We start from the raw sequence: 23654 nt of genomic DNA, 5'->3' as shown, positions 1-23654 counted from the left end.
TCCAACTTTTGAAGGAATCGCCATACTGCTTTCCACAATGGTTGTACCATTTTACAGTCAAGGGGAGTATTTTTAAGAGAAGAAATTGAGCAGGGTTCAGAAAGGTTTTCTTTAGTCATCCAATAAATGTCATTAGGAAACACCTCAAGTGAGAAAAGTACCATATTCCCACATTTTGTATTACTTAATCCTAACCAAAACCCCAGGAAGATGTATCATTCCATCCATTTTACAGATAAGGAAACAGATTGAGAGAGATTTGATTATATCCGAAATCATACAGCCAGCAAGTAGCAGTACTAAAAGCCAAACCTTGCAGCTCCTGTGTCACTTCCAAGACTAGCTGAAGATTCCTATTCAAAGGATCTTGTAAAAGGTATTCTGTAAACATTTGCTGATCTGAATGGAGTTGAACAGCAAATTGAATGTAAAGAAATGCAGGGAAGCTGTTTCAATAGAGAGATTGGTGAATTCAGGAGGCTGTGTAGATCTTTTGGATAAAGGAGGCAAGTTGTTGCAAAGCAACTAGGATGGATATGAACAGAACCCACCTACCCCCAAGTTCCTTTTGGAATATTAGTAAATTGCTGCTTCTATATATAAAGTGGGAGCTCTAGTAGCGTAGTGCCCAAGCACTTGACTGCTAACCAGAAGGCTGGCGGTTCAAACCCACCAGCCACTCCTCGGAAGGAAAATGGGGCAATCTACTTCCATAGTGATACTGCCTCGGAAACCCAAGGAGAGGTCGCTATGAGTCAGGTCTGACTTGATGGCACATAACAACAACAGCATATATAAAGCTTCTGTCAAAAGCAAAAACAAAAAGTTATATTCAGATTTTCCACTGCATGGGGGGTTGGTACTCCTAACCCCCGTGTAGTTGAAAGATCAACTGTATGTACATTTATAAGCTTCACTGGGTTCATTTCTTTAAAGAACCCAGTCTAAGACAGAGGGTAAGAATGATTACACAACTTGAAGTATGTAATCAGTGTCATTACACTTCACATATAGAAACTGTTGAATTGGTGTATGTTTTGCTGTGCATATTTTCAACAACAACAAAATAAATGAAATTTAAAGAAAAAAAATTTATATGACAGACACTTTCCATACATTGAACAAGCTCAATATGCGGATCTTGGACCCCCTACATGTGAAAAGTAGAACTGTTCCATAGGGTTTTCAAGGCTGTGACCTTTTGGAAGCAGATCTCCAGGCCTGTCTTCCAAGGTGCCTCCATGTCAGTTCAAACTGCCAATGTTTTTTGCTAATCGTCAAATACTTAACGATTTGTGCCACCCACTGACTTCTTTATTTTTAAAATATATATATATAATATAAGATATAGATGATCTAAAATATATAAGATATATTTTTAATATTAAAATGAATTTATAAGATAAAAGCATTTTTTCAATAAAAATGGGCAAAATATTTGGATGTTTCACCAAAGAAGATGGTGAAAGATGGCTAATAAGCACATGACTATATGCACTTGAGATGTTCAACATCATTAGCCATCAGAAAAATGCAAATTAAAATCCCAGTGAGGTCCGACTCATAGCGACCCCTCCTTGGGTGGAAACTCCTTGGGTGGCAGTATCACTGTAGTGAAGTAGATTGCCCAACCTTCCTCCAAGGAGTGGCTGGTGAGTTTGAATTGCCAGCATCTGGTTAGCAGTCAAATGTCTTAGGCAATATGCCACCAGAGCTCTTACCATCCCATTAGAATGAGTACAATAAAAAAGATAAATAATAAATGTTGCTCAGGATGTGAAGAAACAGGAAACTACAGACATTGAGTATATTAAATAGTACAAAAACTTTGCAAAATAATTTGTCCATTTCTTAAAAAGCTTACCATATAACCTAGCAATTCCACAATTACGTACCTACCCAAGAGAAATGAAAACGTATGTCTTCCAAGACGTGTGTGAATGTTCATAGCAGTGGAATTCAGAGCTAAAACTAAACAATCCATAACTCCTTTAACACAGTTGAATGGATGAACAAATTGTGGTATATTCATACAATGGAATGCTATGGAGAAATGAACAACTGATACATGCTACACATGGATGAACCTCAAAAATATTAGGCTAAGTTAAAGGACATTAGACACAGAAGACCACATGATTACATTTATATTAAATATTTTTTCCATACTTAAAGCTAGCACCCTTCCAGTGACCACTCCAATAGAAATCTGGCAGCAGGGGCAGATTACCCAATAAGTGATTGGTGAAACCTATGTGAAGTTATTTACTACAGAAAAGGAAATAAGCACAAGTAAGCCCATGCTTACCTTATTTATTGAGTACTCTGTCCTGTCAGGGATTGCAAATTTGAAGAAAGGCTTTGATTCTGTAAGAAGGTGCTGTGGGGTTGGGAAGGAGACAGATGCCAGCCATACCAAAAAGCAGAATCTTTGATGTGGTGAAAAAAAAAAAGTGAAATTGTTTACTACAGGTTAGTAAGTAAACTGGTGCTTACCTTGCTTATTGGGTAATCCAGCACTGCCTAGCAGGTGGAAGATATGGTGGGATGAATGCTTGGGTGTGGCAGGGGGCTTGCCCAGGCCCAGCCCCAGCTACATTTACCCCCTTGCCCTCCAGCAAATCACTTTATTGATAACTGTGGAGCAAAGTGCAGACCAAAGGGAGAAAGTAAGCAAAGACAAGACCTGGGAGACAGAACCAGCTGCCTTGGAAAGCTGCTGTGCTGAGAACTCTTCTTCATTCCTCAGAGGTACCTCTCCTGCCCTGCCTGCCCTCTCACCCCCTCCGGACCCTCAGCTAAATCTACCCACCCCCACTCCTACCATCTCTGTGAGCTCCTGGTCATCAAGGCTTAGTTTACATCAGATCTGGGTCTGCTAAATCTGAAGTTGGTTTTCAAAGTTGTAGAATGTGGTTATCCAGCTTTAGGAGAATTTGGCCTCCTTCCACTTCATGGATTGTGAATTATTCAGTGACCAATGCTTTCCTCCTCTCTCTTTTCACCTCCTCTTCCCACCTGGCTGTTCCTCCACTTACCAATAATTCCCTCAAAGTGGAAGGAAGGAGTTAAACTTGTACCTTTGGCTTCATTTTCTAGAAACCATCATGTGAAAATTTCTCTGGGAAATTGGATGGAACTAAGGGGCCAAGTAATATTGGATGGAGGAATTATTTGTTTCAAATTCTCTTACCTCATCTCTGTCCTGGAAAATGTGAATTGGTCAGTTGTTTAAGATCATCAGAAAGGATCCTATTGATGGTGTGACTCCTTTGCCAAACTTCTTATTGAAAATTAGGACACAGGATGTTATTAAAATCAGGGGCCCACATTTTTCACCATGTTCCTCAGATGGTTTGTGGGAACTCGGGTCCTCCTGGTGTGCCCAAGCACTAAGTTAGCCATGGGTTGTCATGGGAAGAATCTTTAACAGAAGCATTAGCTTTCCATCTTTTGTGAAGTGCCCCCTAAAGACCCTCCTTGTCTTCTGGCTCTTATATATCTCACACTTACCTTCAACCCATTCTGCCTGTTTACATGCAGTGAGATACAGGCTAGCTTAGCCTCTGGGTCGGACAATGTGCTTGTCTATAGTGGCTAATGTAAACTTGCAGATATCTTCTTTCCCACTCATTTTTAAAGTGTTGAGAAGAGCATGGTTTTCTCATTTTGCCTTTTACCTCTTGAACTAGAGTTCTTAAAGTTAACTTGCCTGCCTATGGGGCTTTCCAGATCAGCAATGATTACATAATATACAAGTCTCACTGGAGACCAGGAGGTCCAGAGACACCCTGAAGCCTAGGAAATTAGATAGGGGTAGGACTGAAGCAAAGATCCCTGGTGGTGCAGTGGTTAAGTGCTTGACTGGTAACTGAAAGGTCTGTGGTTTGAAACCACCAATTGTGCTCTGCCGAAGAGAAAAGACCTGGAGGTCTGCTCTGTAAACATTAAACCAAAACCAAAAAACAAACCGATTGTCATCAAGTCGATTCTGACTCATAGCAACCCTGTACCACGAAGAACTGCCCCCACGGGATTTCCAAGGCTATAAATCTTTAGGGAAGCAGACTGCCACATCTTTTTCCCATGGATTGACCAGTGGGTTCGAACGACTGACCTCTTGGTTAGCAGCCAAGTACTTACCCACTGTGCCACTGGGACTCCTTTCATAAAGGTTACAGCCTAGAAAACACTATGGGGGAGTTCTACTCTGTCCTATAAGGTCACTGTAAGTCGGAATCAACTCACAGCATTGGGAGAAATGAAGCAAGAAGTCCTGGTGAAGCAACAATTAATCTCTCTGCTGCTAATCAAGAGGTCAGGGGTTGAATCCACCAGTGGCTCTGAGGGAGAAAAGGCAACTACTCCCAAGAAGATTACAGCCTAGAAAATCTTACGGAGCAATTCTACTCTGTACTGTAAGGTCACTGTGAGATACAGTGAGATATTCTGTCAGAATTCACTTGACAGCACACAACAAGGATTTTTTTAAATGAGGAAAACAAAAGCTCTTAGCATGTGTGCTGGACAAATATATATATATATATGGCTATGAAACATTCACTTGTTAGGCTTTGTGACTTACATCTGCATGCTGCAGTCAATGTGTGTGCAGTTGTGTCTGTGAGTGAGAGGGTACATTCAAAGTTTCAACGAGAAGGAAAATCATGATTCTGGATTCATCTGCCCTACAATCAATGCCAATACACAAAAGAAGAAAGGGAGGTGCGGGGCTCACCACAGAGGAAGGTGGGCCGTCAGAAAGTGATGCTGGCTCCTCGATGGCATCCCCCTCTACCTGGCTCTTCCTTGCAATTCAGCAGTTTACTAAATGTTTCCCTATGGAATTAAACATGTTCCTTGTACTTTTCTATAGTTCTACATTTTTATTGCTTTTATAATCCAAAAAGTAATTAAAGTAAAATAATATATTTTAGTGTTTGAGAGCTGTTCCAATGCAAAATCTTCAGGGAGTTTCCTCAATTAGAAATTGGGCCCCAAGGCCCTATATTAGGGGTGCTGATTTGGATATCACAGTTCCTGGTCTAGAGCATGGGCTGTGATACATAATAGTCCTGCCATCCTGGTCAAGACTCCCAACATATACGAGGCTTAACATATTGTAAGAATCACCCGAGGCAGATCGTAGGCCACTCTCCCAGAGAGACTCATTCTGCAGGTCTGGAGTAGACCCTGAAATATGCTTTAAAAAAAAGAAAGAAAGAAATTATTGTGGTTTGGGTGAAAGTTTACAGAGCAAATTCATTTTCCATACAACAGTGCATACACATTTTGTTTTATGACACTGACTGCAATCCCTATAACGTAACAGCTCTCTCTTCACTTCCTCCTTCTGGTTACGCTTTCTGTGTACTTCTTTCCTTATGCATTTCTGTCCTCTGAGCTATCTCCCTGTGCAAATACTTCCCTTCTGATAACCCATGAAAGATTATTCTAAGGAGTGTACTTACCTGATATAAATGTTCACCTTATATGCCTATCATTTCACACCTTTCATGGGAGCGAGTTCAATTCCAGACCAGAAGTCTCTATTAGACTGGTAAGTCCGGTCTTTTTTTTATGATTTTAAGTTTGTTCCACATTTTTCTTCCACTCTTTCCAGGATCTTCCACTCTTTCCAGAATCTTCCACCCTTTCTTTCCAGGATCTCCTACTGAGATCCCTTTCTGAGTGGTTGACAGTGGTAGCCAAGTACCACCTAGTTCTTTTGGTCTCACAGTCATGTAGGCTGAGGTTCACATGGTCCACTAGTCCCTTGGACTAATGCATCTTTAGCTTTCTACATTTGGCTTCTTCACTCCAGATGAGGAGAAACCAACTATTGCATCTTAGATGGGCACTGGAATACGCATTTTAATAAACAGCCCCCAACCCAATGCCACTGAGTCAGATCCAACTGATAGTGACCCTTCCTTGGGTTTCCAAGGCGGTATCATTACGGAAGTAGATTGCCCAACCTTCCTTCTGAGGAGTGGCTGGTGGTTCAAACCCACCAGCCTGGTTAGCAGTCAAATACCTTAGGCACTATGCACCAGAGCTCCTGATAAACAGCCCGGGTGGGTCTAATTAAAGTGGTACCACTCTTTGAGAAACACTATCTCTAACACCTCAAATCTCCATTTAAAATAAATTCAGTATTAAAATTTTTCAAATATATTTTAAATAGAGAGAAAAATGAAATGTATATCCATGTATCTATCACCCAACTTCAACAATTATCAACTTGAGCCAATCTTGTTTCAAATAATAGCCTCATCTACTCCCTCCAATCCAAGATTATTTTGAAGAAAATCCTTGACATTTGTACTGTTTCATCCATAAACTGTTTAGTATCTATGAAGGATAAGGATTTCAAAAATGACCACAATAACACGAATATTCTTTAAATTATCCAGTATCCAGACAGCATTAAAATACCTAATTGTCTCATTATTTTAAATAATAATTTGTTCAAATTAAGACCCAAATTAAATCCATACATTACCATGTCTCTTATATTTCTTCTAATTTATAAGTTTTCTTCGCCATCCTTTTTTTTCCTTGCAATTTTTTTTGTTGAAGAAACTGGGTCATTCATTTTATACAGTTTTCCAGAGTCTGGATATAGTAGCTGCAACTTTGTAATATTCTTTAATACATTCTTCTGTCTCCTGTATTTCTTGCAAGCTTACATTATTAGCTCTAGTGGCTTGATCAGGTTCAGATAAGATTTTTTGTCAAGAATAATTTATTTTCATTATGAGGCATACAGTATCTGGTTATCTCTCTTTAGCAGCTATTGATGGTCAAAGCCTATATGATCCATTTGTTATCAGAGTTTGCAAAGGCATTTGACTTCTAACCAGAAGCCTGGGAGTTCAAACCCATTAGCCACTCCTCAGAAGGAAGATTGGGCAATCTACTTCCATAGAGATACCACCTCGGAAACCCAAGGAAGGGTCACTATGAGTCTAATTGACTCGATGGCAATGAGTTTTTTAATTTTTTAAAATAAGAACATTAATTCCTGCCATTGAGAGACACCAGGCTTGTTACTGAGATGAAATCAGATAATCATGGTTGTTATTTGTAGAACTCCTACTTTGCTTCAGGCTCTGTACAGCTGGTGTGAGGTAGGTACCATATTTTGCCTGATAAACAGACAATAAAACTAAAATGAAGTAACTTGGCCAAGATCTCTCACACTGCTGAAATTTGGTGAAGTCAGAATTCTAATATAGGTCCATCTAACTACAAAGCTTATAACCTGTTGTCCTCCATTCTGACTCATAGTGACCCTATAGAACAGAATGGAACTGCCCCACAGGGTTTCCAAGGCTCTAATCTTTCCTGAAACAGACTAACACATCTTTCTCCCTTGGAGCTGCTGGTGGGCTTGAACCTTCCTGTCAGCAGTCCAGTGCTTAACTTCTGCTCCAGTAGGGCCCCTATAAAGCTTGTGTTCTCTAAAAGATCTACTTATTGGGGGACTAAAATGGCACCTAACAACTCTTAAGCAAGGCACTTGCCCTAAGCGATTTAAATGATCTCACCTAACCTTCTCTGACAGTACTGTAGTATTGGTAGTTATGTGCCATCGAGTCTGACTCGACTCATAGCGACCCCTCCTTGGGTTTCCGAGGCAGTGTCACTACAGAAGTAGATTGCCCAACCGTCCTTCCAAGGCGTGGCTGGTGGGTTTGAACCCCTGGCCTTCTGGTTAACAGTCAAGTGCCTAGACACTATGCTACCAGAGCTCTCAGAGAAGTTAAGTAACTTGCCCCACTGTCATACAGCCTTGGGGTAAGGAAAGAATTGGTTTCTGTCATTCTTCTCTGTGGCACATTTGTGTGACCTCCCAGCATCATAAACTTTAATAATGACAGAGGTCAAGGCATGTGACAGCTAGTAATTGGTAGAAATGAGAGCATGTACTGTACGTGGCAGTGTGTCAGTGACGTCGCAGTTGAGCGGACTCCGGGCCGCAAACAAGTGTCCTCAAATATAAAAGTGAGAAAACCACGGTGCGCCTGCTGACACAGGCCATCCGAAGCAAAGGGCGGTGCGCAAGCACTCAGAGGCCTCGCGGATGGCGGGGGCGAACAGCCTTTGACAGGTCTTCCCGCCTTTAGGGGGCGCCAAGCAAGTGTGGCCAGCACCGGAACCCCGCAGCGCGTTCCTTTCGTACCCACCAGTGCTCGGGATTTCAGGATCCGGTGGAAAGCAACTTGTCAGGTTAGAGGTTCCGGATCCCTGGGGGTGGGGAGACGTGGACAGCAGAGTAAATGACCAGAGGCCAGAAATTCGCCAGCAGCGGGAAGAGAAACTTCCTTTTTTTCTGCCCCTTGAGGTACCGCGAGAAAGGACGGGGTCTGGCTTCCGGACAGAAGCTAGGGGAGGTCCCGACTCCGAGGTAGGGTTGGAGGCGGGGAGACGGGCTTAGGACAAGCTGTCAGGGCCCACTGCACACACCCCCATTTCTCCCCATTTCTCGTTCTGCGTCCCGCTCTCCGGACCCTGGCTCCCTATCTGGACGTCACCTTGAGTAGCCAGATTCCCTTCCCTTTTGGTACTTCTGTCCCCCGCCCCCACTCACGCCCTTCCTCCCAGGTGGGGCTTCCATGGAACAGCTCCTGACCCAGCTGTGCGGCACCGGCGCTGCGCAGCCACTCCCGCTGTGGGAGGGGGATACCACCGGCCACTGCTTCACCCAGCTGGTGCTCAGCGCCCTGCCTCACGCGCTCCTCGCCGTGCTCAGCGCCTGCCACCTGAGCACCCCGAGGTGGGTAGAGAAGAGTGGAAGACATCTGTCCAGATGTGCTTTAGGTCTCACCATCAGCCCACATTTCCCCTGACATTGTCGCCAAAATAGGGATATCTCTGGAGTAGGGCAAAAATAGAATAAAATCTGGGCTTTGCCACTTACCAGGTGTGTGGCTGTCTTTGGGCAAGTTACCTATTTTTTCTGAGTCTCAAAGCATTGTTGAGAAGTTTTTATCAGATAATACCATTAAGCATATAGCCCAGTGTCTAGCACATTTTTAAAGACCTTTTGCATGTTAGAAATCATCAGGATTGGCGCTTTTCAGATGCCCAAAAATAACTGTTGTGGGTTAGAGGCAAAATTGAGTGAAAAATGTTTTTAACAACAACAAATATATATATATTTGTGTTTAGATAGAAGTTCTGGTGGCATAGTGGTTAAAGAATTCGGCTGTTAACCAAGAGGTCAGAGGTTCTGCTCTGTGGGAGAAAGAAGAGACAGTCTGCTTCTGTAAAAATTTACAGCCTTGTAAATCCTGTGAGGGGAGTTCTATTCTGTCCAGAAACAGTCGCTATGAGTTGGAATCAACTCAGAAGCAGTGGACTTGTGTTTAGGTTGTAGGTTCAGTTTCTCACTACTTCTATCTGTGAAATCTGTGTTCTTGTACTAAGACCAGCATTTGTAGACTGAGCTGGAGAGGAAGTGGTAGTTAGAAGAAAAGAGAAGAGCAAATCAAAACCTTAATCCTTCCCTGGTTTAGGGCTCTAAGGTGTGGGTACTAAACTCACTTTGACTTTGTATTTAGTTATTCTATGGCTAGAGATGGCTAAAGTTAGCCTAACTCTAGCTGCTGGAAAGGCAGAAAGGAAATAGTCTTTGCCTTTGGGGGTTGCTAGTCTAATGAGGGGGAAGCGTCCCTATCAAGAGGAATTATGGGCTGAGGAATCCCTTCCCATAGGGAAGGCTGTGGATCTGCTTGGTCTGGAGGAAATCCTGATTTATTTATTACAGAGTGAGATGGAAGTCTAGAGAGGGTTAGTTAGCACAGACATTCACAGCCTGCTCAGGGGAGGATGAAAAATCAGTGCAGTCCTTTTGCAACTCGTGGTCTTACAAGCAAGCAAGAGAGATGAACATGTAACCAATAGATGTTGTATATCTCACTTCACTTATCAGGCTTTTGTGTGTCTCTGAAAAGAGAGAGACCCAGAATCACAGACAGGAATGGACCTTCGAGGGCTTTGGCCCCAAAGCCCTCACTGTAGTGTTGGGGAAAGGAAATGTAGAGAGGGAAGGAAACTTGCCCAAGGTCATGAAGTGGGTTGGTGACCAAGTTGGGGCCAGTGTACCTGCCCCTAAGGGCCAATGTTTCTTCCCCACTTTAGTAGAATTATTAAAGGTCAACTTTGCTTCCAATCAGCCTCTCCACGTAAGTGTCAGCAGTTGGACTATTAAAGAAACCCAAAGCATTTTAGTCTGCAACTGAACTTTTTTGGTAACCCAGTCCTACCAACAGTCTTTGTAAGGTACAGTAGACCTTCAAGGCATTCTAATATTCACTGCTGGAGATGTTTTCCTGCACATGATTATCAACACAGACAAATCACCTTTTATTTATTTTTTGCATGCCATGAAGACATAGACAAAACTAAGGAAAAGGTTTTTCTTCAGCTTAATCACAAAGATGACCTACACTATCTTCTACCATCGGTGTGGAGAAATAGGGTAGACTATTCTGAGGCTTCATAAAATTTACGTTACAGTGTTACTATATAGAAGTTGTATGTAAGTCAGATTTTTGTCTGTCTAGTAGTGCTAAATTTAAGGGTTACCTGAGGTTGGTACTGTTGTTAAAATAAGTAGTCATATACTAATGCTTATCTGTTTGAAAATTTAGGATTTTTTTTTTTTTTTCAAAATAGAGTCTTCACATTAGATACAACCTTAGCACAAAAATTTTAGTGCTTGTGGAGAAAGAACAAATCAGAAATGGTGTGAGTAGCTTAGAAAATAAGTTGAGTTAATTCAGAAAGACTTCCTGAAGAAAAGGCCCTGGGTTCCAGGGTAATGTGGGGTAGGGATAAGGTGTGCAAGGTAAGAAAGGGAGTTGATTCTCTCTAGGAAAATGAGTTGTTAGAGGTGAGGAGTATGCCTGGGTCCTGAATCAGCCATGATGTGCCTCCTTTTTTCTTCCCCTTCATCCCCAGGAGCCCAGATTACATCCTACCATGCAGCCCAGGCTGGCGCCTCCGACTCACAACCTCCTCCTTGCTCTCCATCCTCCCTTTGCTAGACCTCCTTCCAGCTGCTCTGCCACCAGGAGCAGGCCCAGGGCCCATAGAGCTAGAGGTGCTGGCCGCAGGCATAGCAGCTGTGGCCTGGATCAGCCACAGCTTAGCCCTGTGGGCACTGGCCCGTTCTCCTCATAGCCACTCCCGAGGGCCCTTGGCCTTGGCTCTGGCTGCCTTCCTGCCAGCCCCAGCCCTGGTACTGACCCTGCTATGGCACTGCCAGAGAGGTACACTTCGTCCCCCACTTCTCCCAGGGCCCCTCGCCCGCTTTTGCCTTCTCATCCTGCAGCTGGCTGCACTCTTGGCCTATGGACTGGGCTGGGCAGCTCCTGGGGGACAGCGGGGACCCTGGCCCCAGGAGCCCCTCTTGTCTGAGAGGCAGGAATCTGAAGTGGCTGAAGATGGGGAAAGTTGGCTGTCACGCATTTCCTATGCCTGGCTGGCACCCCAGCTGGCCCGTGGTGCCCGTGGAGAGCTCCGGCAGCCGCAAGACACTTGCCGCCTCCCCTCTAGGCTACATCCAGCCTACCTGGCCCGCGTCTTCCAGGCACATTGGCAGGACGGGGCCCGCCTATGGAAAGCCCTGTATGGGGCCTTTGGGCAGCGCTACCTAGCACTTGGACTACTAAAGCTGGTGGGAACCATGTTGGGCTTCTCAGGCCCCCTGCTGTTATCACTACTGGTGGGCTTCCTGGAGGAGAAGCAGGAACCCCTTAGCCAGGGCCTGCTCTATGCCCTGGGGCTATCCATTGGGGCTGTGCTGGGTGCTGTGCTACAGAACCAGTACGGGTATGAGGTACGGAAGGTGACACTTCAGGCCCGGGGAGCTGTGCTGGCCATCCTGTACCGCAAGTCTTTACAACTGGGACCCAGCCGCCCCCCTGCTGGGGAGGCCCTGAACCTACTAGGCACAGACTCTGAGCGGCTGCTCAACTTTGCCGGGAGCTTCCATGAGGCCTGGGGTCTACCTCTGCAACTGGCCATCACCCTCTACCTGCTGTACCAGCAGGTGGGCATAGCCTTCATGGGTGGTCTGGCCTTGGCACTGCTGCTAGTACCTGTCAACAAAGTGATCGCCACACGCATCATGGCCAGCAACCAGGCAATGCTACAGCACAAGGACGCTCGGGTCAAGGTGAGAAGGTACTGGGGGCCCCCTGCAGTCTAAAGACCCCACCCAGCACCCCAGGCCCTGGGGTCTTCCTACACACACTGCCTGAGGGAGCGAGCACAGTATAGAAGTGAAGAGCTCAGACTAGAGAAAGAAGGATCTGGGTTCAAATCCTGACACTACCACTTAACTAGTTCAGTCACCTCAGACAAGTCATTAATTCTCGGGGGCTCTGTTTCCTCATCTGTAAAATGAGTATAATAATAGCTGGTCTCATAGGGTTGTTGTGAGGATCACATGAGATAACGCTTACCATAGTATCCTTCACAAATTAAGTGCTAAATAAATGTGGTCCATTGGCAGTTCTACAGTGCTAGCTCATGTGAACCTAAACAGCAACCCTAGGATGTTAGAAGTAACCACCCTGGGACCAAATGGGTTTTTAGTGACAGAGTCAGGACCCAAGCCTCCCAACTCTTTGTCTAAGGCACTCATCACCCTGTGACTCCATATGGAGAGCTTATGGGAACCCAACCACCTGTTAGGTGGGCTGTAGAGAAGAGAGTAGGTTACGTTCCTGCCTGGGCCAGCTTTTATAAGGGTCTGGCTGAATCAGGTCCAAATTCTGCAGTGATTATGGGTACCTTTACAGTGGGGAAGGAGCTCTGGTGGCCTAGTGCCTAAGACATTTGACTGCTAACCAGAAAGCTGGTGGTTCAAACCCACCAGCCACGGAAGGACAATTGGGCCATCTACTGCCTCGGAAACCCAAGGAGGGGTCACTATGAGTCAAATCTGCCTCAACGGCAGTGAGTTTGATTTTTGGTTACAGTGGCGAGGGAGCTCTGGTGGTACAGTGGTTACAGAATTTAGTTGCTAACCAAAAGGTTGGCAGTTCGACCCCACTAGCTGTTCTGCAGGAAAAAGATGAGGCAGACAGTCTGCCTTGGAAACCCTATGGGGCAGTTCTGCTCTGACCTGCAGGGTGGCTGTGAGTTGGAATTGACTCGATGGCAGTGGGTTTGGATTTGGTTTGGTTACAGTGGGGATGACGATCCTGAGGGTCTATATAGCATAGTTTTAAAACTCTTATTGAAACAGATTGGAGTGGTAATAGTGTGTATGGAAGGTCCCCCTGACCAGCCTGTCCCAAAGTGGAGTTATAGATGTGTATGTGTATGTGTATATATATGTATATGTACATAGCTAGAGGGATATGGAATATCTGGAAGCTCAGAATATTCAACATTCTCTACCAGGAGCCTGGGGAGATTTGAAAGAGAAGATGCCTAAGCAGTGTCTCTGCTTTACACTCCCCCTTGTCCCCTGTCCCTAGCTTATGACGGAGCTGCTGAGTGGTATTCGAGTCATCAAGTTCTGTGGGTGGGAGCAGGCACTGGGGGCCCGAGTAGAAGCCTGCCGGGCTCAAGAGCTGGGGCGACTACGGGTCATCAAATACCTGGACGCAGCCTGCGTGTACCTTTGGGCTGCCCTGCCAGTTGTCATCTCCATTGTCATCTTCATCACCTATGTCCTCATGGGGCATCAGCTTACTGCCACCAAGGTAAGGGCTGGGATTAGAGGAGGGGAGAGTCTATGGAAGGTGTGGAAGGGAAGTAGCAAGGAGACTGCAGTGGAGCAGAGAGGTGGGCTCAGACCCTGTGACGCTGCCTGATAAGGAGAGCAGGAGGACCCCTGATTGCCTTATCATTTTCTAACCGAAAGGAAATTCCCTTTTCTGGGACCTTGGATATATTTATAACCTACCTCCTGTGAAGGAATTCCTCTTCCCTCTCCAATTTCCAGTCAAGCCCAAGCTTAGTGTTAGATCCCCCTTATATTCACTCAGATGGCTTTGGGGGAAAAAAAAAAAAAACATGATCCAGTGCTGGGTCTGGCCACAGCCAGATGATGCTGCTACTTAGAAATTCTGAGGAAGTTTCAAAATGAGCTAGGCTTGTGCTCTCAAGATACGACCTAGATTCCTGTAGGAACAGATCTGAAATTTCTAGGATTCTTGGGATCGCCACCTCTGCCACCTCCAGTCCAAGGACTAACCAGCCATTCTCTCAGCTCTGCCACTGCCCTGTTCTTTCATCCGCAAATCTATCCTTAGGGATATCCATAGAGTAAGCCCCTAGATAGCACTCTGCTCTGGGCTTCAGGTGATGCCTGTACTACCCCACTTAGGTGTTCACAGCCCTGGCACTGGTAGGAATGCTCATTCTTCCCCTCAACAACTTCCCCTGGGTGATCAACGGGCTCCTGGAGGCCAGGGTGTCTTTGGACCGGATCCAGCGTTTCCTCGACCTTCCAAACCACAACCCTCAGGCTTACTACAACCCAGGTAATGGACAGCTAGAGGGCAGGATCTGGCACAGAATGAGAAGAGGACTTTGGCCTCTTGGGGTCTATGAATAGATGCTACCAAGATGAGTCAATGGCAGCAGAATCCAGGCAGAACAGGTGGCCAGTTCCTGGGGGAGGGCCCTCAGACCAAGACTAAGGCTGAATTAGCTCTGAGTAGGTAGATATGGGGCAGGTGAGCCAACAATATGCCCAAGCAGTCTCTTCCCCATTCAGAGCCCCCCACAGAGCCATCTACATTATTGGAGCTGCATGAAGCCCTGTTCTCCTGGGACCCAGTTGGAACCAGCCAGGAGACCTTCGTCAGTCACCTTGAAGTGAAGAAGGTTTGTTTGTCAGAACGCCCTGGGAGAGTCCCCAGACTAGTGGGGAAGATGGAGACTTAGAGACAGATGAATAAGGACTGAGCCAGTCATAGCTGATGGTCTGCAGCCATGATGAGTGGAGGCACTGGAGGGGTGTGGGCAGGCTCTAATCTCAAAAGACATGATTCCTCATCTCTGGATCTCCTTCCTCCACACACAGCTTTTCCAGAGTAGTCACATCTCACCTGGCTTTTAGGCTTCCATCCAGTCCACACCAACAGGCATGTTTATGTCCCTCAGAGGCTGCAGAGTTCCAGACAGACCCTGGGGCCTCTCCAGCATTGCCCCAGGCTGAGGACCTAGGGGAGAGGCACAGCTGTCCCTTCCAAAAAAGATTTTGCAGATGGACTAAATCGTCCTGTGTTTAGCCTGGTGAAGAGGAATCACACCCTGTGACTCACACCTCAGCATAGTCAAGGAACTTGAAGCATTCCTGGCAGGAAGGCAGCTCCTATGCACCCCTAGTCCTGAGTTTCCACTCTCCCCTGACCTCTATCCAACCCCTTGCCCCACAGCTCAACCCAACTTTCTCCAGTGGCAGCTGAACTGCCTCCACCACACTTGGCTCACATTTCTAGCTTGGACTGTGTGTATGTTTTGTTTTTCCTCTTAGTTCAGGCAAGACAAGGCTGGAATTTTTCAAAAGAATTTTACTAACGTGTTAGTTGGGGCTTTTTTGGATATAAGCCATAGAAACCTACTGGAGCTAGCTAGCTTAAGCAGATAAGAATTTATAGTAAGGATATAGAGATGAGTCATAGAACCCAAAGGCCAGAGTGCAGCCAGATCTCAGAAACGGCTCAGAACCAGGCCTCAACTGACACAACTCCTGCCGTCTGTCTGCTTCTCACTCTGGATCTGCCTCATGCTCTTCCCTCTGTGGACTCACTCTCCACGGAGCAAAAGATGTGACCCACTGACAGTCTGTAGCCAACAGGAGAGAAACTGCCTCTTGCCTAATCCCAAATTCCTAGTGAAGGGTCTCACATTGGTCTGGTGCCCACTCAGAGAAGAGTCAGCCCTGGCTGGCAGGGTGGGGCATCACAAACAGCTTCTAGAGAAGAAGAAAATATATTTTTTTTTCTTAAGCTAGAAGGTCTCTCCATGAATGTATGTTACAACTAACAAATGAAAGGAAAACATTTTAAACTGCAAATCACAAACCAGGTACCTTAATGAAGCTCCACTTTTTGCCCTGATGGAGATCTAGCTGCAGGTGGACTTTGCCAGCCCAGCATCTGAGCTCCAAAGCCTGGAGTCCTTGTTCCCTCCCCTCTGCCTGTTCTGGGATGTCTGCCCTGAGCTTGCCTTGGAAATTCTTGGGCAGTTTTCTTCCCAGTCTCTCTGCCATGCTGCTCTTCCCTTCAGAGGCCCTTCCTTCATACACACATGGAAACTGTTAGCTACTCTAAAGAGGGAATAAAACACCCCTCTTCTCTAGATCGAACAAGGCCTCAGTTCCTGAGATATACAGCTCAGCCAGTAGGCTGGTAAGTTCTTGTCTTTCAGACTAATTGGGGCTGGGAGATCAGGAGTCTCGGTAGGCCTTTGGAGGGAGACACAGCTGCCTGCTCTGCCCCTCCTCCTTGTAAGCAGTGGACATCTAATGTGTTGTTTCTTTGCAGGGTTTCCTGGTGGGCATCGTGGGAAAGGTGGGCAGTGGGAAGACCTCACTGCTAGCCGCCATCACCGGGGAGCTCCACAGGTAATCAGCCTCCGGCGCACACCTGTCCTCAGCTTGTCCATTTAACAGACACTTCTGAATCCCTGATCAGTAAGTGGTAGATGTATTTTTAGGGCCAGGAGCACCAAGAACAAGACATGTTCCCTTTCTTGGAGGAGTTCTCAGCGCATAAGGGAGGGGCAGGCAAGAAAGTGAATCATCATAGTCATCACACCTGAGTGTTGTAAGTGCTGTAATAGTAAGAAAAGAGAAGAAATGGAAACATTCAGTATCAGTTAACTCTTTCAGAAAATGAGGTTGTAAAAGGAAGGGACCCGGAGAGGAACATAGGTTTGAGGGAGGGCCTTTTTGTTTTAATGTGAAAGTGAGTGCAGTGTGGGGGCCACCTTCTCTTCTGAGTCCCAGAGCATACCTAGAAAGCAGTTTCTTTCCTTCCCATTCCAGAATGAGCCTGCAGCCTCAGTCAAAACCGCTCAGCCTCACTGCTTCTAATTCAGAGAGCTATGGAACATGTAAAGGGGGAGGAAGGGTTTAGCATAAATAGTTCAGTGTTCCTCTACTAGCTGAAAGGTTGATGGTTCCAACCCACCTAGAGCCTAAGAAGACAGCCCTGGTATTCTGCTTCCGAAAGGTCCAGCCTTGAAAACCCTGTGGAGCAGATCTGCTCTACACACATGGCATCACTATGAGTAGGCATCAACTCAACAGCAGCTAATAACATGTAGAAGACAGGCATCTGAGGAGGCCTCCTGGAGGCAAGGCTAATAATAGAGGGACCCAATGAGGATCTGGCTCCCATGCTGCTGGCCTGGGTCTCTGCAGGCTGTGTGGACAAGTGACAGTGTCAGGACTGTCCAAGGGCTTTGGCCTGGCCACCCAGGAACCCTGGATCCAGTTTGCTACCATCCGAGACAACATCCTCTTTGGGAAGACGTTTGATGCCCAGCTGTACAAGAAAGTGCTGGAGGCCTGCGCCCTCAACGATGACCTCAGTGTGAGTGCCTAGCCCTGAAACCTCTTTGGCCACCTGATTCCCTGTCTCTGATGCCTCAAATCAAAGACTTGTTATTCTGGGGATGGGCTTCTCCAGCTCAGGGATCATTTGTTTAGGACTGGCCATCAGGCTTGGGTCCTCCTAAAGTGTCTAGCTGCTTGGTCCTCCCTTCTCCATAGGGCCCAGGGATTTGTTGGTGACTAGGTGTTCCACACAGCTGTTGGAAGAGCCCTGAGGCCCCTGGGGCTAGGGAGGGATTCCCTGTGAGGCTTAGCTGTATGTATGTCTGGCTACTTGGTCTGATCCCAGAAACCCTCAGGGAAGGCTTGGAAGAGCCCAGTCTCACTTAGTTTGCAGGTTACGCTAGGGAAGCCTGCCAAACCCATTAGAATCCCCCATCCAGAATACTAACTTAGAGGGCAAGAGATTCCAGATTTTTCCCATGATTTCCCCACCCATCCCTCTTCTCCCCTCCAGGGCTATCATTACCACTACCCTGTCCAGGTAAAGTTGGAACTGCTCTTAGAAAGGAGAATCCTGGAATTTGATCGTAGGGTATCCTCTTACTATTTATCATCTATCTCTACATCAAGCATGTCCCAAATGTCTACTGGGTACTAGGTACTGTTCTAGGCACTAAGAAAAGAGAGGAATAGCAAAGCTTTTCCTACAGGGGGCTCACCATCTAGAGGACCAGAGGTATTTCTATAGGTATAGGGGTCCCTTGAGGAATCCTGAAGCCATAGGAAGGCTTGGAGTACCTTCTTCTGTGAAAGCACCCACACTGAATTTGCTCATCATCGTTTCCTGTTATAAAGGCAGGGTAGTAAGTGGAGCAGAGTGGGTAAGAATCTGGGCCTCGGTCTTGCCCCTAACTTGGGCAAGGTAGTTTATCTGTCAGAGCCTTGCTCTCCTTGTCTGTGAAAAAGAAATACTACTACTTTTGTAGGTTAATTTGGGGATTGAATGAGATAATGTCTGTAAGGTGCTAAACACAGTAAGTATTCAATAAATAGTAGTAGTGATTGGAATTATGCCTTGTCCCTTAAGGCTTACTCATACCAAATTCAAGTCCAGTCCTCAAGCTCAAAGTTCTTTTGACTTCTGCCATATCTTCCTTGCAGAAGGGTGGGAAATGGGTATGGGGGAGCTCTCTGAACAATACTATTTTTGGGGGGGGTCCGTCCCTCAGATCCTGCCCGCTGGAGACCAGACAGAGGTGGGGGAGAAAGGTGTGACCCTCAGTGGAGGGCAGCGGGCCCGGATTGCCCTTGCTCGTGCTGTCTACCAAGTAAGTTAAAGGTGGGGGTGGGCAGGAAGGTAGAAGAAGTCAGGAGCTTTGGGAGCTTGACTGAGAGGGGAGATAAGGATGTTTCATCAGCATTCCTCCACCTCCATGTTCCTGAGACATTTGGTCCTTTGGCCATCCCATTCCCCCCTTGCAGATTCAAAGCAGAATTAAAGGCCTATTTAAAAGCATTATGTAGCTTGAGGACCTGAGCCCTGGCGAAGCTGAGTACTGGCCCTCGGGCACTGTCTTTGGAAAGAAGTCCACCCTCAGGTCTAACCTCCCTCTCTAATTCTATAGGGGTAGCTCGCAGAGTTCCTCTCAACTGTTTTCTCTGATTGCTTTGAAGTCACTTCCTAGGAGAGTCTCATGAGTTCTGGCCAGAGAGCTTGGGGCTTAGTGCCCATGGTCCCCCTACCTTTCCCTAGGAAAAGGAGCTCTATCTCCTCGATGACCCTCTGGCCGCTGTAGATGCAGATGTGGCTAACCACCTGCTGCACAGATGCATCCTGGGAGTCCTGAACCACACCACACGACTTCTCTGCACCCATCGCACTGAGTACCTAGAGAAGGCTGACATTGTGCTGCTGATGGAGGCTGGGCGCCTTGTCCAGGCTGGTAATGTGGGCAGCCCGGGCAGAAGCCCGGCTGAGTAGAGTGGGCATCTGCCAAGAAGTGGCGGGAAGAGAGACAGATGGATTGTTAAGTGCAGTTTCAACCACCCTCTCCACATGAGGCTTGGGCCTGGGCATTGCCTCCTTCTGTATCATGGGAGACTCACTCTACCTTCATAGTACTGGAGTGAGGAAAGGGGAGAGGGGAAGGGAGAGCCACATATAGATGAACTGTCCTCAGATGTGGGAGTTGTAATGCTTTGTGACTGGGTGTTCTTGGGAACCTAGAGGCCCTGGGTCTCTGAGAATTTGATAACCTTGAAGAAGAGAAAGCAGTCAAGTTTAGAACAGCCCTTTGAAAGAAAGAAATGCTGAAGGATGATTATCCAGAGGGACATAACCATCTTCCAGTTCATGGGGAGAGAAACAAGAGGAAATGAGGCTCAACTAGGAATTTAGTGAAGTATGAGGAAAAAGCTCTGCAGTAATGAGAGGTGAAGGAGCCCTAGTGACAACCGTGGTTAAGTGCTTGGTACTAACCAAAAGGTCAGTGGTTCAAACCCACCAACTGGGAGAAAAGACCTGCTCCCGTAATGATTACAGCCTTTGAATCCCTATGGGGTCACTATGAGTCATAATCGACTCAATGGCACACAGTAACAATGAGAGGTGATTGGATGGGAGCTTACAGGTGCCTGTGACTCTCCTTTCAGGGATGAGCATTTGTCTGTCTGTGCTGGTTGGACTCCAGGTGCAAAGAGGATGGACTTGATGAGTCCTGTTCAGAGTCTGGGGGGTCAGGGTCCTACTAGGGTGGGAGGAGGTCCAAAGAGAATGAGAGGTAAAATCTGCACAGGTATTTAGAAAGGAAGGCATGGTACGTGCTCAGAAAAGCCCCCTTCTCACCTCCCCTTCCACCTTGCAGGCCCTCCCTCTGAGATTCTGCCATTGGTACAAGCTGTCCCCAAAGCCTGGGCTGAAGATGGACAGAAATCTGACTCAGGTATGACCCAAGGGTGGGAGGAAAGGGCTCACTCTTCACCACCAAACTGTAGAGAGAGATTTTCTACTAACATTGCTTATGGCCCTGAAACACTGAGGTTTTCAACTGTTGTCCTGCAAACTTAATTTCCCCTGATTCTCACAGCCACAGGCCAGTCAATGTGGAACACTGAGAAAGCAAAGGAGGGACTGGAGGTGGAGGAGGGTACATCTAGCTGCCTGCTCCAGGAAGAAACCAAAAAGGAGGGCGCCGTGGCCTTCCATGTGTACCGAGCATACTGGAGGGCTGTGGGCTGGGGCCTGGCCCTAGCTATCCTCTTCTCTCTGCTCCTCATGCAAGGTAGGAATATACCCTGGAGCCCCATACCCCATCACACCATCACTGTGTGCTGACCGTTCCAAAGCCCAGAGACTCCCCAAGCATGAGCAACAGCTGGGACAAAAGGCATGCCCCCAGATCTGGATTCCCAGCGGCCAGGGGGATGCACTCTATAGCTGTCTCTGACATGCCCTCCAGGCTAGCTCCCATTCTGCAAGTTCAGTAGCATGCTCTCCCCAGAACTGAGGGGTGATGGACCCAGGAAGGAAAGGCACACCAGGGAGGACATAGGAGATTGGCGAGGTGGTGGGGTGGGCCAGGGGCATGAAGAAGAGTAGAAACCAAAGATGCAGAGGAAGGAGGGGTATGTGAGTATGAAGGAGAGGAATCTGACACAGCATTCTCCCTCCCACCCTACCCAGCCACTCGGAACGCTGCTGACTGGTGGCTCTCCCACTGGATCTCTCAGCTGAAGGCAGCTAAGAATAGCTCCCAGGAGGCACCAGCCCCCACCAACCTTTTTTCTTCAAGGCTCTTCTCTCCCCAGCTGCTCCTCTTCTCCCTGAGAAGCCTCTAGTGAGTCGCTGAGGGTGTTCTCAGAGTGGTTGCTAGGCAAGGAGTGAGGGTTGGGGGGCTGATATTTCAGGGGTTGTATCTCATGGAGGGTGGAGAGAGTTGGCACAGGGAGGGAAGGGACCCCTGAGTGGCCCTCCTTTTGGTTACCCACAGCCCCCTCCCCATCACCCAGTGCCCCAGTGCTTCCACTGCCCAAAGCTGCCCCCAATGGCTCCTCAGACATCCGTTTCTACCTCACCATATATGCGACCATTGCTGGCATCAACTCCTTCTGCACCCTTCTCCGGGCAGTGCTCTTTGCGGCAGGCACTCTCCGGGCAGCTGCCACCCTGCATCACCGCCTGCTGCGTCGAGTCCTTATGGTGAGAGGATGGGAGGGTGAGGATGCGGGAGCACAGCCCTAGCCCTGTGGGGGTCTGCCTATCACATGGGGTCCACTAGGGATTCCATCCTACATGTCTTCTCTTAGGGATAAACTAGCCCCTCACACATATAGGGGTAGTACTTGATGACCTCCAAGGCCTGGAATGGCCCAGTTTGAACTGAATTCAAAACCGTTACTTAAGCCTATAGTTTTCTCGTCTGTAAAGTTGGGAGGATAAGAGAATCTATCTTGTAACTATCTGATTTTGGATTTCTAGTGCAGAAGGTTGAGTTAATCATACCCAGTTCATGCAAGGCCCCTTTTTTATTCCACTGTCTGTAGAGCTCTGGTAGCATAGTGCCTAAGGCACTTGACTGCTAACCAGAAGGCTGGCGGTTCAAACCCACCAGCCACTCCTCAGAAGGAAGATGGAGCAATCTACTTCTGTAGTTATACTGCCTCAGAAACCCAAGGAGGGGTCGCTATGAGTCGGGTCGGACTCTACAGCACATAACAACAACAACAGTCTGTAGTAACCTAGGTTCAGTCCCTGGACAATGTGCCTCAGGTGCAGCCACCACCATCTTTCTGTGATGCTATGATGCTGAATAGGGTTCAGTGGAGCTTCCAGACTAAGACTAGGGAGAAAGTCCTGGTGATCTGCTTCTAAAAAACCAGCCAGTGAGAAGCTCATGGGTTACAAGGTTTGATCCTATTGTGCATGGGGTCACCATGAGTTGGGGATCGCCTCAGTGGCAGGTAACAACATATATGTATGAATGTATGTGTGTATGTATGTGTTTATTTATCCCCTTTATTCCCTATTTCCATTTCCCCTCCCTTCCTCGATAAACTAACACTCTGTGTTTAGTATATATCTTTCTGTTGGTGATTTTGCAAAATGCCTATGTGCATATATTTTTAATTTATGTAAATTAGATTGTGTTAGAGCTTACTCTCTTTCTTACTGTTTCTATTTAGGGCTGTTTCTAAGATCCATTCCTGTCACTATATGTATATCTAGTCTGTTGCTTCCTCCACAGACTTATTATGATGATTAAATTAATACATGGAAGTACTTAGGATAGTACCTGGCATGTAGTAAGTATTCTATTAGCTATTTTGTAAGTGTTGTTTCTGTTATTATTACAAAGCCCTTTCTTACAATCTCACAGCCATTGAGTCGATGCCAACTCATAGCAACCCCCGTTGGGTTTCTGTGATGCTAAATCTTTACAGAAGTAGATTGCCCCATCTTCCTTCTGCAGAGCAGCTGGTGGGTTTGAACCGCCACCCTTCTGGTTAGCAGTCAGATGCCTTAGGCATCATGCCACCAGAGCTCCTTTATCCATGATTAGGGCCTCACAATAACCCTATGAAGTAGGTACTACTATTGCTGTTTTACAGATGAGGAACGTGAGGCTCTGACAGTTGAAGTGACCTGGCCAAAATCATACAATTAGTTCTGGAGAGCCAAACCTTAAACCCAGCACAGTGTGGGCCTTCCATTTGCCTGGCAAGGAGCAGCCACTCACTGTCTTGTCTCTCCTCTGAGAGCCATGGAGGGGCCATCTTCAATCTGTGAAGGGGTCGATTTTCTCATAAATAAGAGGTGCTTTAGAAAGACAGGACTATTCCCCAAATAAAGGCAGAGAGTGGAGGGATGGGAACGTGGGAAAAGGGAAAGGGCTGTCCTTGAGACCATCCCTCCCGATGGTAGTCCCAGTAATGGAGCATTTATGGAACGCCTCCTCCATGCCAGGCAGACTATGCTAAACACTTGACTGCTATATCTGTGGCCTTTAATTCTTCCAATAACCCTGTGAGGTGAGGTTCCTTTATCCTCATTTTTCAGATGACAGACAGGAACCTTTGAGAGATTAAGCCCCGTGCCTGAGGTGTGTTCTGGTTACCT

The 23654-nt window shown here is 46.8% G+C and overlaps 1 protein-coding gene across 1 annotated transcript in view; it reads left to right on the top strand.

The window, feature by feature from the left end:
• The first annotated feature begins 8621 nt into the window (after positions 1–8621).
• The window catches only part of ABCC10 (ATP binding cassette subfamily C member 10), a 20468-nt gene continuing 5435 nt past the window's right edge, over positions 8622–23654 (top strand). The window contains exons 1-13 of the mRNA XM_007936308.2: positions 8622–8782; positions 10972–12190; positions 13503–13730; positions 14357–14513; positions 14750–14859; positions 16524–16603; positions 17405–17576; positions 18769–18867; positions 19293–19482; positions 20404–20481; positions 20626–20820; positions 21222–21375; positions 21548–21737. Of these exons, the coding sequence (XP_007934499.1) occupies positions 8622–8782; positions 10972–12190; positions 13503–13730; positions 14357–14513; positions 14750–14859; positions 16524–16603; positions 17405–17576; positions 18769–18867; positions 19293–19482; positions 20404–20481; positions 20626–20820; positions 21222–21375; positions 21548–21737 (3033 nt within the window). The remainder of the gene's footprint in view (positions 8783–10971; positions 12191–13502; positions 13731–14356; positions 14514–14749; positions 14860–16523; positions 16604–17404; positions 17577–18768; positions 18868–19292; positions 19483–20403; positions 20482–20625; positions 20821–21221; positions 21376–21547; positions 21738–23654) is intronic.

The sequence above is a fragment of the Orycteropus afer genome, unplaced genomic scaffold (genome assembly GCF_000298275.1).
Source record: "Orycteropus afer afer isolate SDZICR_OR568_19922 unplaced genomic scaffold, OryAfe1.0 scaffold00034, whole genome shotgun sequence".
Lineage (NCBI taxonomy): Eukaryota > Metazoa > Chordata > Mammalia > Tubulidentata > Orycteropodidae > Orycteropus > Orycteropus afer.
This window is presented reverse-complemented; position numbering and strand designations above follow the sequence as displayed.